This window comes from Ovis aries, chromosome 14 (assembly GCF_016772045.2).
Source record: "Ovis aries strain OAR_USU_Benz2616 breed Rambouillet chromosome 14, ARS-UI_Ramb_v3.0, whole genome shotgun sequence".
NCBI lineage: Eukaryota > Metazoa > Chordata > Mammalia > Artiodactyla > Bovidae > Ovis > Ovis aries.
In genome coordinates this window covers 47289751-47306380 of record NC_056067.1, presented here as the reverse complement: position 1 = coordinate 47306380, position 16630 = coordinate 47289751, and the positions used below count along the sequence as shown (strand labels likewise).

The 16630-nt window shown below is 52.2% G+C and overlaps 1 protein-coding gene across 7 annotated transcripts in view; it reads right to left on the bottom strand.

Annotated features, from left to right (window-relative positions):
• SIPA1L3 (signal induced proliferation associated 1 like 3) overlaps positions 1-16630 on the bottom strand; it is a 254293-nt gene that overhangs the window by 95755 nt on the left and 141908 nt on the right. For all 7 annotated transcript variants that reach the window (XM_042230909.2, XM_027977924.2, XM_042230912.1 and 4 more), the window contains 2 exons: positions 9024-10868; positions 5076-5206 (listed from right to left, as the gene is read on the bottom strand). In XM_042230909.2, the coding sequence (XP_042086843.1) occupies positions 5076-5206; positions 9024-10560 (1668 nt within the window). In that variant the 5' untranslated portion in view covers positions 10561-10868. The remainder of the gene's footprint in view (positions 1-5075; positions 5207-9023; positions 10869-16630) is intronic.

Genomic DNA, 16630 nt, shown 5'->3' with positions numbered 1-16630 from the left:
TACAGTGCTTATTACCATCTATCTACACAAAGTGAGCACTCAATACGTTAGCTGTTGTCACAGTACACAAATGTATTTACACAAAGCCATATGTGTTGTTAAAAATGTAAAGAAAATTTAACCTTATTAGGAAGCTACAGTTTGTTTTTTCCCCTCACTTAAAGTATGTTCTGGAGATAACATCACACCAACAGAGGTACCCCCTGAACACAAGTGAGGTCCCAAATGAGCTTCACTACTACCCTTGTTTTCTGCACTTAATACAAGATTCTTCCTTTTTTACTGTGTATACATTTAAATTCTCTTTAAATTCTTAATGAGCGACTGTTACTTTTTTCAATAAAGAACGAAAAAGAATCCAAACCTCTAACCCTAACAAAACTAAGGCTGTCAAAAGCTCATGTTTGGGAGCCAAAGGGAACCCACTGGGCCAGGGAGCCCCTCGCTGCTGGCAGTCCCCGTGTCCTGCCAGCCAGGGGCTCAGGGCAGGGCTGCCCTGGCCTGGACCTGGAGCTTGTCCTTTCTAGGCTCAGGGCGGGTGAGGCTGACGTTCTGGTGTGCAGTACCGAAGCCCAGCTCCAGTCTGTTCCCGCCCTGGCGGGAAGCTTGGCGCTGCCAACGCTCCGGTCCCATCTGCTGGGAGACGTGGGCCCACTCTGTCTCCCTGGTGGCTGGGGGCGGCCATCTGGGGCGGGCCAGCCAGCTGGCTTGGAAAACAGCCTGGGCCCCTCGCTCTGGCCCCCAAGACACAAGTGTGTGGCAGGAGAAGGACAGAACTCTGTCCATGAGCTTGACCTTCACTCCCCAGCACGGCCCTCTGACCTCTCGGCAAAGAGCGACAGCCAAAACCTCAGCGTCATCACAGCACCTTCCGTTCAGAGACACTCGCTGCCCAGCAGCCGTGTGCTCCCAGCTCGCGTGCGCCACTCCAGGGGAGCCTTCCCGCCTTTCCTGGAGACAGCACGCAGACAGTACAGGTCTATCTTATGGATGAAGAAATGGAGGCGTCCAGGGGCAAAGCCATCTGCCTAAGGCCACAAGGTTGGTGAGTGGCAGAGCTCAACCGAACCCCAGGCTGTCTGGTCACAGGGCCAGGATTCAAACTCAGCCCTAGAGTGAGTGGCTAGAGGTTAAGAGCATGGGCTGGAGACGCAGGCAGTCTGGGTTCCTGTCCTGGCTCTGCCACTGTGGACCCTGACAAGTGATTATCTGCCTAGGCCTCGAGAATCTTCATCTGTGGAATGGGGACCATGGAACCCACATCCAGGGACTACTGAGAGGCTGTGAAAGGTCAATGAATATAACACTTGGCCCAGCACACATCAGGAACATGCGCTAAAAGTGTTAACCACTCCTGTGACTATTGTCCTTTCTACTTTGGGGTTATGTGACTCCTCTGCTGCCACGGCAGGAAGGGCCTTTGCTTGTTTTTCTTTTAAATTAAAATATATATTTATTTGGCTGTGTTTGGCTCTTAGTTGTGGCATGTGGGATCTAGTTCCCTGACCAGGGATCAAACCCAGGCTCCCTGCATTGGGAGTGTGGAGTCTTCGCCACTGGACTGCCAGGGAAGTCCCAGGAAGGGCCTTTGGAAGGAGCAATGGAACCCTTGCTGGCCTCTGCCCCTTCCTCCCGATGACAAGGTCCTCAGGCCTGAGTGTCCAACAGGCAGCTCTGTGAGGGGCTGGGCCCAGGACTGAATACCCATGTGGCCTGCACATGTGTGAGGTCAGAGAAACGCCCATCTGTGGCTGTGAATCTCACGCTGGGCCAGAACTAACAGGGCTGGTTGGAATGTGACAAAGGGATGGGAAACTGAGACCCCCGCCAAAGGCTAACTGTGGGCCCTCCCCAAGTGCCAAGCCCAGCAGTGCCCACGTTATGGGCAACCTCACCAAGCCTACGCCACAGTCCTGAGAGACAGGGATCCTACGGAGGGAATGGAAGCTCTGAGAGGAGTCGTCTAAGGTTTTACAACCACTAGGTGACTGTACCAGGCACTTCCTGCCTCAGGACTTTTGCGCAGGTTGTTCCCTTCACCTGGAACATTCTTCGGCATGTCGCCATGGCTCCTTCTCTCTTCTTTAGGCCCTTTACTCAAACGTCCTGAGGGACACCGCCCTTGACTATCTGGTCTAAACATCTCACCACGCCCACCCTTATCTCTTCCTTGCTTTCTGTTCCACCTTGTCAGCATACGCCACAGTGCGTAATTCGCTAGGCCATCTATGTACTGTCTGCCTTCCCCAGGCATGAGCATCTCTGCTGTATTTACTGCAGTTTCCTCAGCGCCCAGTGCAGGGCTGGCTGGTGGTGGTGCTGAGTAAATCTCTGTCAAGGGGAGAATTCCACACCTGTGTCCCTGAGCTCCAAGGACCTTTTCCAGCCCGGGGTGGCTCAGAGACTAGTTTTTATGGGTATTGGGGGTGGGAAGTGTGTGGAAGTAGGCATAATCCAGTAAAGGCACCAAGTCGGTTTCAAACCTACTGAACAGGAACCACAGAAAAATGTTACACCCTGACCTAGCATCTCCACGCCTCTCAGTGTGCACAACCAATTCTGGGGGAATTCCCTGGTGGTCCAGTGGTTAGGATTCTGTGCTTTCACTACCGAGGCCTGGGTTTGACCCCTGGTCAGAGAACTAAGATCCTGCAAGCCACAGAGCATGGCCAAAAAATCCCAAAATCAAAACAAAAGAACAAACAAAAAAAAGCAAAGTCTGGTACATTAAAAAAAAAATCATTCTATATGTTCTGTCTTCATGGAAAAAAAAAAACACACACACAATAAAACGCTGGCATGAAACTGAGGTCATAACTCATGGATGGGTCTGATGTACATACAGCCTGAGCTGAGTCAGAGGAACCCGAGGCGGCCGAGGGGTGGCCGGGGCATGAGCTGACACCTTGCCCTGTCACCCACTGAGGGTGCTCTGGGCAAATCCCCTACCCTGACTGTGCCTGTTTCATCATTACAATGAGAAGGATTATAGTGCCTTCACTGTACAACTGCCATGACATTTAAGTGAGTGAATGCACATTACAAGTACAGAAAATGCCTGACACGCAGTGTGAAGTGGACCTGCAATGTAACAGCAGCCGCAATATTATTTATTAGTATATGATTGCTGCTGTCACCTCACCTGGCCACTCCCCATATGTCAAACACCCTGACGCAGGGCGAGCTGCCACCTCACATTCTGCCCTGGCGCTCATCTGGCCAGAAAGGCAGGGCAGGGGGTGGTGCTAGGGAGACAGGGGGATGGGGACCACCTGCGGGATGGATGCCAAGTTTTGGGGGCTGCCTCCCCTGCGTTGCCACAAAGCCTGTGTGTCCTCTCATTCCCCCTCAGCGGGAAGGTCTTCGTGAGGAGATGGGGCCGTGGCCCTCGGTGCAGCATCTGCTGTCTGGATGAGGTCCAGGTTTGGCCGGCCCCACAGCCAAACTCCCTGGCAGCGGCTGCCTGCTGGTTCCCATGTCTGCCAGGAGCAAGGGGGATGGGGTAATGCATGCGGGGAGGGAGATCAACTTTGGGGGTCTGCCCAGCTGATGTGCATGCTAAGTCGCTTCAGTCATGTCTGACTCTTTGCAACCCCATGGACTGCAGCCCGCCAGGCCCCTCTGTCCATGGGATTCTCCCAGCAAAAATACTGGAGCGGGCTGCCATGCCTTCCTCCCGGGGACCTTTCTGACTCAAGGGATCGAATCTGCGTCTCTCATGTCTCCTGCACTGGCAGGCAGATTCTTTACCACTAGCGCCACCTGGGAAGCCCAGCTGATGATTGCCTCTTTTCTGGAAAGTCTTCCTTTGGGTTTTTTGGAAGTCTCCATCGTTTGTGCTGGCCTAGCTCCCTCTCCTTTTGCTGAGGAACTGCCTCTCGAGCACCGCCAGGTGGCTCTGACAGAACCATCAGTCACAGTGCCCTGCCTGGCCCTGGACCCAAGGTGGAGCATTCCTCTACCATCCCTGATGACAGTGACTGGCCTGGGGCACGGGCATGTGATCCATGCAGAGCCAATCAGAGTTCTTCCCAGAGCTCCAGCAGGCAAGAATGCGGAGGAGAAAGTATAAAGATGGGGAAGACTCGAGCAGCTGGTCTGTTTGCAGAAGAGAATGACAACCCACAATGCAAAAAGCGGCAAAGCCAGCTGAGTGGAAGAGACAGGAAGACAGAGCTCTGGTGACATCATTTGAGTGCCTGGATCCAGCTATGCCTGAAGCCAGCCCTACCCCTGGACTTGCAGTTTCATGGGCCAATGACTTCTACTTCTGGCTTAAAGCAGGCAAAAACTGGGACTAAAACTCAGCCCTTCTAATGCTGGGGGCTTGGATTTCACTCCTGGTTAGGGAATCAGATCCCACATGCTGTAACTAAGAGTTCGCATGCCACAAGTAAAGATCTCTCAAGCTCCAACGAGCCTGGCAGGTTCCTCTGTCTATGAGAGCCAAACTAAAACAAACAAACAAACAAAAAACCCCAGACAGTAGATTATCTGCCACTTAAAACTTAAGAGACCTAATCACACAGGGTGCCCTGAACAGGCCTCGTTCCTTAGCCACAGCTGACCTTTATTCCAGGGGAAGACTTGGACCAAGCCGGGACAAGGGACTCCTCTATTCTGAATGGAAGGAGCAGGGCTGGGATGTTTTGAGCCCATCAACAGCAGTGCCCGCTCCTAAGAGTCCCCAGTTCCTACCCTGCCTGAGACCGGCGGCCTTCATTTGCCTTTCCACTCTGCAGGACACCTCACGATCCTGAAAGAATCGCCTACAGTTCTCCCTTTATATTTTATGCTCGCCACCTTCAACCTTTTGCAAATATCAGAATCCGGGGCTCTGCGGTCAGACCCACTGGATTCCAACGTTGGCCACTGATTCATACATGTCTCGGAGTCTTAGTCTTCTCGTCTGTAAAATGGGGGGACTGATGTGATGGCTCTTGTGAGGCTGTGGGAAGGATTACAGGAGCTGAAGCAGGGGCAGCGCGTGCTCACAGAACCAGATACCGAGTAGGGGCTCAGCAATGTGAGTGGCTGTGGCGTTATGTCACAGGAACGTGAGCGACTGCACCTACCTCTCGGGTCCGGAAGATGATCCTGTACTGGTACTGAGGCCCGTGGTCCTTGTGGTCCTCCAGCTTCTCTCGCTTGATGCTCACGGCCACTGGCCCTAGCTTCTCGTCCACCCCGAAGTAATTGGCGTGTTCTGCGAAGGAAGAGCAAGGAAGTTCAGAGCCAGCTCTCTGGGAAGGAGGGGTGATGTCCCACGGCAGGCCTGCTGAGGGGACAGTCGGGGAAGGCTCTTGTGTGCCCTGTGGGGTCCTGGTCACACAAACTTCATGCCTGGTCGCAGCCACACTAGATGGAGAGACCATGAGAGGTCAAGCCCACCTTACTGTACCTTCTTGCAGTCATAGAAGTTTCCTGAGTCTCCATGTTCTCATCTAGGAAAAAGCGGGCCCTAGTGCTACCTGCAATTCATAAGAGGTGATGTGAGAGTGAACTGAAGCTACAAATAAAAAAACGCTTAGTGCGGTGCCTGCCTTGTAATAAACTTAGTCTCTCGTTGTGATTATCTCGTATTTGCAAATGTTCAGCGGCTTAGCTGCCAATTAGCCCTTGTGAAGCAGTTACAATTCTAGTCTAAAAAAAAAAAAAAAAAGATTGTAGACTACAGTGTTTTCTGCTTGGCTGAAATCCGGGCCCTGGACTCATTACATGTGGCCCACGTCACTTGACAGCATTCTCATTAGTAGAGTGGGATCAGGAAGGACAGATTCACATCTCAGCATGACTGTGAGGATTAAATAGGTTAGTAAGTGGGGAGCACAGAGCCAGGCACAGAGGGAGCAAGTGAGATGTGTTGGCTATTATTACCCACAGGGCATGACATTCATCGCAGAACAGGACCACAACTCAAGTCCCTAAGCATCACCTGTATCTAGCCATGCTCCCATAGATGTAGGAAACTTCAGCACTACTTTTTTTCCTTATGGTGACTGAGCCTTTAACGAGTCATGGAGGAACTCATTTGTTCTCTCTGAAATGACAGCTGTCTGTGCTTAAAAAAAAAAAAAAAGCTGCTGTCTTACAACCTTTCCAGGCAAACAGTTCTTCCTGGTGTCTAACCCAAGTATGTCCTGCTTCTGGTGCATGCCCACCAGCAGTCTGTCTCAACTTCAGTCCATGAAGCGGGCATCTATACACTGCCAGAAATTTCTTCCCACTCCAGTGCTTTCCATGTTTAAAAGAGGATTCCTAGTCTCATGAGATGCTCTTGGTGAATTAAAGGCTTATCGAAAGCTCAAATAACGTTAATTAATGGTCCCAATCAGAACAGCACCTGCAGTGGATTAGACAATCTCCCCAATTGGTCAAAGAACAGAATAAATGTGCTCCAGAATAAATGTGCTCCACAGATATCAATCTATCCCTGAAACATTGGCAGGGACCATTCTGTTTTCCACCAATGCATACCCAGTACCCTTGAGGTCCTAGAATATACTAGGCACTCAATAAACACTGACCAATGACTAACATTTCTGAGCTTCCAGAGCTACAAAGAAATTATTTTTTGAAAGAAAACAGCTTCTTTTTAAAGCTCCATGATAAGTTCTTACTACCTGCCTGATGAAGAACTGAGTGTTTTGATGTATAATCTTCTTTGATCCTTACCACAGTCCTTCCGTGTAGGTATTCCTGTGCACTAAATGAAATATGTGTTCTCTGCTGGTTAGGTAGAAAATTAATATAATATAAATGCAAAACCAGATTTTTTTCAAATCCCCTCAATTCTGGCCACTAGGTTTGTAAATTTCAAAGACAGACAGAATTTCAACTTCTCCCATGGGTTGTGGATTTGTTCATGTACTCCTGTAGCCGTATTAGTTTTTTATTTATATGCCCCTCAACCAGGTTACCAGGTACACAACTACTAGAGTTTCTTGGTAAATTTTTAGAAAATCTACTTGAAACGGTCCTTTTGGTTCTTCTAACAAATGCTGTTAGCCTTGAAGTCTATTTCGTGTGATACTGATGTTGCCTCACTGGCTTTCTCTTGATTAGCACTGTCTGAACTTCTTTTTTCATCCTTTAATTTCCAATCTCTGTGTCACTTTTTTTCTGGACACATGATACTGCTACAATCATCTCTGTTCCTCACATGAGGACACAGAGTACAAGGGGTAAAATGTGTCATGTAGCTAATAAGCTATGAAACATACATCCCAAGCCCAAGGCTGAGCCCAGCACTGGTGGAGCGCCAGAGACTGTACTCTGGACAAAGGGATGACCCAGAGGGATGACATTAGTTGCATTTGACTAGGACACTGCTTTACAAAAAATTTTAAATTAGCTGTGGAGTACTAGCTGCCTTTTCATTACCTATTCTTCCCTTCTTAAGAGAAAACCTCTGTTCTTAGAGGAAGAAAAGAGAGAGGCTCTGTCTTACCAACATTTCCCAGCTTACCTTGCAGACTGGAGTGGCCAGTAAACAGAAGCAGTTGGCTAGGACTTCTGAGAATGCTCTTCTTAAAAGGGGCTGACTTAATAAAAAGATAGGGGAGGGGTGCTGACTTGACAGGAAATCTGTTATTCTATCTGAATCCTTTCCTCCTCCTCTTTGCCTGGAAACATGGATGTGATGGCTGGAACTCAGGCAGCCATCTTGAGCATCAGGAGATCACTCTGAGGGCTTGGAGGCTAATGCACTAAGGCTGGCATTCCATTGATGCTGAGGAGTAACCATACTAGCCCTGAGGTGCACAGCTCTAGACTTTTTTATGTGGAGAAAAATAATCTATGTTGTTTAAGCCTGTTACTGGCAGTTACAAGCAATTCTGAATTGACATAGGAGAATCCATATTCAAAAAATCCGAATTTCAGGAGAATCTAGATAATTAGAAAGGATGGCAACACTGGGTTTGTCTACACTTCCTGGATGACAATAGTGAACCGGAGTTCCCCTCTGCACAGCCCCTGCCTGGTCTGCCTCCCTCTATTGTCTCCTGCCTGGCCTCTGCGGCTGCCTGGACTTGTGGTCTTTGCACTACGCTCTGCTGCCTCTGAGGATTGCCTCATCAGCATCAATGAGTTTAACCATGTGTGATCCCCATGTTAACACCCTCCAAACATCAGCAGCTCCACCTTCTGAGGGGGATCCAGAATCTGCCTGCTTTCTCCTCACTCCTGGGCTCCCATCCTAGACTTTCCCATCACCATTTCCTGCCTGGACTATTGCAGTAGACTCCCCCTGGGTCTCCCTGATCCTCTGCCCCTACAGCTTCCTTCCCCAGAGGGAAGCTGTGAACACCTGAGTCACATCAAGGCCCTCTCCTGCTCAGAGTCTTCCTGTGGCTCCATTTCACTTAAGGTAAAAATGGCAGTCCTCACCATGGCTCACAAAACCCCGTGTGATCTTTCTCCTTTCAGCCTCCGTCAGGCACTCTGTCCCGGCAACACTGGCCTCTATCCTATTCCCCCAATATTCCAGGACTTTTGTACTTGTTTTCCATGCCAGGAACACCACCTCCAATCCCCGCAAGGTTCCCTCCCTCACCTTCTTCAGCTCAGTACTCAAAAGGGACCCACCTAGAAAGTCCTCCCTGACCATTCCTTATTGAAAACGCAACACCTGGACACTGACACTGTTTTCCAGCCTCCCTATTTTACTTTTCTCCACCGCACTTCCCACCTCATGACGCCTTATATACTTTAGATATTTATCTAGCATAATTGCTTGTCTTCCCCCATTAAAACACTGTATGCTAGGAAGACACAATTTTTGCGTTAAGCTGGTCAACACTGTATACCTTGACTCTACAAAGTGCCTGGCACGCAGCTGAACGCAGCACTTATTTGCCAAATGCCTGTCTATTGTCTCCTGCAGCGCAGTCTGAGGCATGTTGCATGAGACGGGGCTCACTGAGTCCCCCAGCTCCTCTCTGCATCCTCCGTGCCAGGGCAGGACGAACACAGAATATGAAGGAGCAATGCCTCACCCGCCCGTCCACCCCCCACGTCACCTTTGCCCACGAAGTAGTCCTGATAGTAGCGGGCGCCCAGGTCCACGTGCTCGATGCTGTACTGCCGCGGGCGACTCTGCGTCCTCTGCTGCTCCTTGGGCACCTCCAGCACCGAGATGCTGGCGTTGGTGCGGTAGGCGCTCAGGGTGGGCTCCGGAGGGCGGACCTCGCCGCCGCCCCCACCTCCGCCTGGGGAGCCAGCGGCCGCCCGCGAGAAGCTCACGTTGCGCTCGCACTCGCCGCCAATCTCGTTGCGGAAGTGCGGGCAGCTGAGCAGCAGGTCATTGCTGGTGTCGTCGCCCAGGTCTTGCTCCAGGTTCTCCTTGCAGTTCAGGTCCTCCGTGCTGGTGAAGGCGGGGTCCAGGCCACCGAGGCTGTGGGCCCGCGACGCCGTCAGGGACGCCATGGCCGAGGCGGCCGAGGCCCCGGTGGTCGTGTTCCGCCGCTGGGCCGTGGACGCCCGGTTGGCTGCCGCCTCATTGAGGTCGAACAGCATGCTCTGCACGTCGAAGTGGGCGAAGCTCTTCTGGCAGACCCACGGCCGGCTGGCCTCCGGGGGGCTCCGGCCGTCCTCGGCCTCCCCGGGGCACCGGGCCGCTTCGCCTTCGGCTCTGCTGCTCCGCAGCTTCCGGAAAATGGACGAGTCCACCTGGTCCCCACCGCCCAGGCCCCGCGAGGGCTTCTTGCGGGCCTTCTCCTTCTCTTTCAGGGGCTGCAGCGGCAGCAGGCTGTCCTTGGTGGGCTGCCCGTTGCGGGCCTCCCCCTTGGCTGCGCCGCCGCCGCCGCCGCCCCCCGAGACGTGGGGACCGGGATCGGCCCGCAGGAGCTCGGTGAGGCTCGGGGTGCCCCGGGCCTCAGGCTGCTCACTGCGGAACTCGTTGAGGATGTCGAAGAAGCTCTGCTCGGGCACGCCCTGCACGTCGATGGAGGACGTGCTTCCGTACTCGCGGAAGAGCGGCAGCGCCCCCGTGTGGCGGGCCGCCCGGGGCTCCGCCGTGTCCTCCACGTCGCACTCGCTGAGGGTGATCTCGCTGCTGCTGCGGTTCCGCAGCGGGAGGAAGGCCCGGCCGGGGGACCGGGGCCACCCATCCTGGAACTCCACATCCTTAGACCGCCTCCTGGCGAGTCGGTGCAAGGCTTTGGACCCTGAGGAAGCCGGGGTAGGGGTACCGGCGGGGGGCTGTCCGTTCTGTTGTACGCTCCTCATGGCATGGGCCGCCTTCGTGGCCTTCGTGCCATCTGCGTCCAGGGAGGGGCTGGGGTTGTTCTGTTCTCTCAGGGCCTCCCGCTTGGGCGGCCAGTCGGCCACCCGGGCGCGCACGCCCATCTTGGGCATGGCAGGGGTGGTGGGGCTGGGGCGGGTGGGGGCGCTGACCGTGCTCTCGCCCGCGGGCTGGGGCACGCTGCCGTTCTGCACCCAGAATCCCAAGGGAGCGTAGTCCCCTGTGTGCGGCCCGGGCAGGACATCGGCCGCCCTGGCCCCACAGCTGGCTGCCAGGTCCACACCATCACTGGGGATGGGCCGATAGGTGGTCATAGTCCACGGGCGCTGGAGTGCTGCTGGCCCCTGAAAGCTGTAGCCTAACTTTATGGGGTCCCCTGGCCCTCAGCCATTGTTCAGGGCCACCAGTCCTAGGATGAAGGATGCTGGCCCCTGAAGCCTGATGGGAAGGTTGTGAGCCTGTGGAGTCCAATTCTCCACCATCGCTGTGGACAGCAGTGCCTGGACAACCTCTCGAGGCAGGCGCTGTCCCAGGGCCTCCAGACTGAGTGGGTCAGCGGGGCAGAGAGAGCAGCAGTTGTGTGTGAAGGCTGGCGGGCTGCAGGGCCGCCTTCCCTGCCATGCTGAAAAGGGAGGAAAGACAGAAGTGAGATGTGAGGTTACTGCTGCCACAGAATGACCTATTTTTTTTCAACTTTACTTATTAAAATAAAAACAACAACTTTTATTATGGAAATTTTCAAAGGTACCCAGAAGCAGAGAGAAGAGCATGATGAGCCCCCTCCATACCAGCTTCAACACCACTAACTATTTCTCATTCCTTCCATCTGCTCCCCGACTCCAGGTGTTTTTGACAGGACTGCTCTTGTTTACTCGCTCAACTGTGTCCGACTCTTTGCGACCCCATTGACTGTAGCTCGCCAGGCTCCTCTGTCCATGGTATTTCCCAGTCAACAATACTGGGCTGGGTTGCCATTTCTTTCCAGAGGATCTTTCCAACCCAGGGATTGAACCTGAGTCTCCTGCATTGGCAGGTGAATTCTTTACCACTGAGTAAATCCCAGACATCAGGCCATGTCACCTATAAATACTTTAGCTTGTATCTCTAGGTGATAAGGCCTCCAAAACAAAACAAAACAAAACAAAACACAATACCTTTATCATAGAGGCTTCTAAAGAATTTGCCTTTAATGCAGAACTGGGTTTGATCCCTGGGTCGGGAAGATCCCCTGGAGAAGGGAATGGCTACCCACTCCAATACTCTTGCCTGCGAAATCCCATGGACAGAGGAGCCTGGCAGGCTACAGTCCATAGGGCTGCAAAAGAGTTGTACATGACTGAGCGACTAACACTTTCACTTTTTCACTTTCACCTTTATCACACCCATCTAGATAAATAAGAATTCTTAAAGGTGATGTAATACCCCAACTGAATTACATTCCCCTGCCACCCCCATCGTCTCAAAAGTGTGTTTTGAGAGGTGGTTTGCTCAAATCAGGATCCAAACAATATCTTTGCTCTGCTCTGGCAGATTATATTTCTCAGGTCTCTGCTACTCTACACCTTCCCCTCCCCATCTTGACGATATTTACTTCTGGACGGAATAGGGTCACTTGTCTCAGAGTTTCCCACTTTCAGGATCTGGCTGGCTATTCTCTGTAGTGTCCAAACATGTTCCCCTGCAGCCCCTCTGCCACGAGTCCTGACTACTGGTGGCTGTATGCAGAGGCTGTACTGTTGTCTGTTTTCCAGTGCACCTGACCATTCACCCGCCAGAAAGGAAGTGAAAAAGATGGAGGAATCACTATGAGCACTGGTGGATTTTGCGAAGGGACTGTCTCTGGAAATCTACGTGATTACTATACTATGAGAGCCAGTAGATCAATTCCCATCACTACTTCACTGAGATCTCCCCAGTAGCTTCTAATTTATTAGAATAAAATCTAAATTGCTCCTGCTGGCTCACCAGCCCCACAGGACTGGCCAGGCTCTCTGATGCCTCTCCCTAGCCCTAAGATCCCATCACACTGGTCTTCTTGTCTATTCTTCTAACACATCCAGCTCCATCTGGGATACGTGGGGAATCCTTTGTCGGTTTTTCACCAGGCCGGTTCCCTCACTTGACATTCGCTCTTTAATGAAGCCTTCCAAAACCACCCTCAAAGCCTTTCTGTCACTCTTTCTTCTTTTTCCTTGGCAGTTACCACTAGCTGAAATTACTTTGCTCATTATCTATTTACTGACCATCCCCACCACTAAATGATCCGTTCCAGAATGGTAAGGGTGTCTCTGTTGTTCACTGATGTAGCCCCAGTTCCCAGAACAGTGTCCGGGACCCTCATTCACTCTTTTAGTGTATGAACGAGTGAACAGAGAGCTTCTATCTAACTTGATGTGTATATGCATCCTGACTTGCAGACCTCTGGGGAAGGGAAATTCATCCTTCTTCTGCCCGGCAACGTAAAGTCCTCTGCAGGATCACTTCCGTTTGTCTCCACTTTGAGCTGCTGGAAGATGAAACCCTCAGTGGGGAAGGAAGGGGAAAGTGGATCATGGCCTATGGCAAAACCTCCTGCTTGGCCCAGCAGCTGTGCCCTTTGCTCCTGCCAACCAAACTGATTCTCTACAGGGCAGCAGAATGCTGGGTCAGCATCTGACTCAAGGGGACCGCAACTTTTCTGTCCTTTAGAATGTGGAGCTGGACACAGCCACTGTGGTCGGTGACTGTGCATGCTTTCTGAGTGAGGAAGTCGAAAGCTTCCTGTGTGAGAGTATGACTGTGTGTGTGTGTGCACATGCACACACACGTGCAAGAAGCATTTCACAACTCCTTCCCAGAGGTATGGAGTTAGCTGGCAGAGAGGGAGCGAGCGGGAAGCATGAGGCAGATTCATGGAGCAAAACAGTGAGGAAAGCCTATGTGTGCTAAGTCGCTCCAGTCGTGTCTGACTCTTGGTGACCCCCATAGACTGTAGTCCGCCAGGCTCCTCTGTCCATGGAATTCTCCAGGCAAGACTACTAGAGTAGGTTGTCATGACCTCCTCTAGGGGATCTTCCCAACCCAGGGATCGAACCTGCATTGACTGGCGGGTTCTTTACCACTGCTCCACCTGGGAAGACTCCTGAGGGGAGCCTGTAACCTCTGAGAAAGTGAGAACTCGAGGGGAGAGATGTGAGGTGGAGAGCAAAACCCTCTTCCTGGTTCCCCAAGAGCACGAGAGCATTCCTGAAGAAGTTGCAGGGAGGCACACAGGGGAGGGGGTGGAGAAGGGGCAAGAAAGTGGAAAGTCCCCAGGGCTGGGCTGGTTAAGGGAAATGGAGGCCAGGTGAAGCTGTGATGACCTGGCCAGCAGAAGTGTCTTCTGAAGAGGCAGGTGGGCCTCAGCTCCTGCAACTGAGCCTTGCAGGAATGTGAATGCCTGATCATGGGGTTTTTCAAGACAAACTGGAAGTCTGGAACTGTATGCAACATCTCCCAGTTTGAAAAAACAAAATCAGCAGCTATCACAGCAACAAATTTATATGCAGAGATGACCTCTAAAAGGATTTTCAAGAAACTGCTCATGGTGATTGCCTCTGGGGAGGGAAATTGGGTATCTTTTCCCTCCACTCCCAGTCCCCTCCCTCCCCTGCTTCGTGTATTTTCCTTAGTACTTATTTCTCTGATTTATCCCTCGTCTCCCTCCCCAAAAGAATGTGAGCTACTGTGTATCCCCATGCTCAGTCATGTCTGACTCTTTGTGACCCCATGGACTGTAGCCCACTAGGCTCCTCTGTCCATGGGATTTCCCAGGCAAGCATACCAGAGTGGGTTGCCATTTCCTTCTCCAGGGGATCTTCCTGACCCAGAAATTGAACCCCCATCTCCTGCACTGGCAGGTGGATTCTTTACCACTGTGCCACCCGGGGAGCCCGTGTATCACCAGGATCTGTGTTTTTGAAGAAGGGGTGGGAAGGAGCCTTATTTTTCCCTGCACACCACTGGCGACTGTTTGGATTACTTGCATGTATTTCTTGTCAACAGAACACCTCTCAACAGTATTACAACACACATCACCAGGAGGGCCGACAAAGGCAGCATGCGGGCCGGATTTGAGCAGAGGCTGTTGGTTTGTGACTTTATGTGACTGGTCTTCAGCTTTGCCTGCAATGAGGGCTTGAAGGCAGCCCCATACTCTGCTGGGCCCCAGGTCCCAGGCCAGGCTAGGGGTCCAGGCCGGCAGCACTCAGCAGCTTGGCTGTGTCCTGGGGTCAGCCTGGCAGGGTTCAGAGGATCAGTCTTCAGAGGCCCCATTTGGGCTGGTTTGGAAAACAACAGTGGCCACGAAGCAACCCTGACTTGCTTATGCAAACACCTCTGACAGATGGGCTTTGCTGATGGCATTTTGTTCCCGCTCAGTCAGAAACCCCCAATTCGCTTTGCTCTGTGAAAACACACAGATGTTCTCGAGGCCCCAGTCTCTCTGCACAAATCCCTCCCTGAGCAGGTGCCACTGCATCTCCCCGTGACGTTCCCAGACTAAGTGTGTGATACCCGCAGCCTCCCTGGGGCTCAGGGACCGGTACACACGGGTCCCTTTCCAGCTGCCTCTGTCGAACTTCCTCTGCCTAATGGAGATGCTCACAATATGAGAGCCAGCCTGCCTGGGTTCAGACACTGCTGTGCCGTGGACTAGTCACTGAAAGCACAACTCAGTTTTAATCTGTGAACTGGGGATTATACCCTCTAGCTCAGGGTCCCTGCTATTATCACCATTCCTTCCTGTCTCTTTGGCAGGAGCTCTTCCCCCGCCCCCAGACAGAAGTGCACGGTGGGGGGGTGGGGGACCTCAGCAGAGCATGAAAGGCTGGAGGGTGTCCTGCAGTGACAGGGAATATGGATCTGGCTTTTCCTACATGTGACTTGCAAGGGACGCTTGGGTTCTTTCTTTTTTAAAAATGTGTACTTGTTTACTTGGCTGTGCCAAGTCTTAGATGTGGCACACAGGATCTTCAATCTTCACTGTGGCATGCAGCATCTTTTAGTTACAGCCTGTGGGATCTAGTTCCCTGACCAGGAATTTAAACCCAGGCCCCTGGCACTGGGAGCATGGAGTCTTGCCGCTGGACCACCAGGGAAGTCCCTGGGTTTCTTCCAGGGTTGCTTGGCTCCCGGCCTGCTTTCTACGATGGGCCCTCTGGGCCCCTTTTGATTCTTTTTTTTTTTTTTTCCCCCTTTTGATTCTATGAGGCACTGATAAATCTGCTTCTGCCCAAGACTATCAAGTCAGGCTTCTGCTGCTGGCATCCGAGGACCTTGATGAATACGCGGTGCTGTGAGCAAAGGCAGCCATGAGTGGCAGAGGAGATCAAATGGGGTCCAGGCAGTGGCACAAGGAGAAGCAAGCAACAATGGGAGGCATTTGGCTGCAAGTAATGGTATCGCCCAATGGTGTCTTGGGCAATGATTCATCATCTCATGGAAGAAGGAGGCCAGATACGGCAGCTCCAGGCTTGGGCCAGGTGAATGATGCCAGGCTCTTTCTCTTCCTCCCCCGCCGTTGTCCTGCAGTGCGCAGCTGGCCTGCATCTTTGACTGCGGCCTCACGGTCACAAGCTGGTGGCTACAGTCATGCTTCTCACTGCACTATTGGCAAGGGCCAAAGAAAAGATGATGTAAGAGCATCCTTCTTATCTATCTGCTCTAATCAGGAATGAGGACATTTGTCAGAACACTGGCCCTACCTCCACACACTTCCTTTTATGTCTCATTGGCCAGAATGCGGTCACTATGGCCACTCTATCTGCCAGAGAAGCTGGTAAAGCAATATCTGTGACCATTCTGATTGCCTTTGGGCCAGGGAGGACTCGTACCTGGGGCTGGCCACACTGGTTCCCTGAGAACATCAGGGTCTGTTAGAAGAGCAGGCAACTTATGGTATAACTTGTGAGATGCTGGGGAACTAACTTGGAGCTGAGAAGACACTTCTTTATCAGGCCCCCAAAGCCTGGAGGCTAGAACAGCAGACTAACAGGCTAGCATCATGGCCTCAGCTTGGCTCTGAAGGGCCATGCTCTGCTGGGCCACAATGTCCACCAGAACCTCACAGGGCAGAGCAGAAGGGGAAAACACAAGTCTTCCAGTGTTAAGACATTTGTAGTTTGCTCCATGACTTCTTTTTCTAACAACAGCCCAGATTTCCCTTTGAGAATCTGCCTCCTCTAATCTCTATCCCATGGGCTAGAGAAGGGCTTCTTCTTGAGGTCAGGAACAAATCATGTGACCCAATCAGAACCACAGACTCAGTGATGGCTTTGCTAGAAGTGCCGGGGCTGAAGAGTGTCCTTTCTCCTCTTACCCCAAGTAGGAGAGGATGTGAAGGATGGAATCATTGCAGCCTCTTGT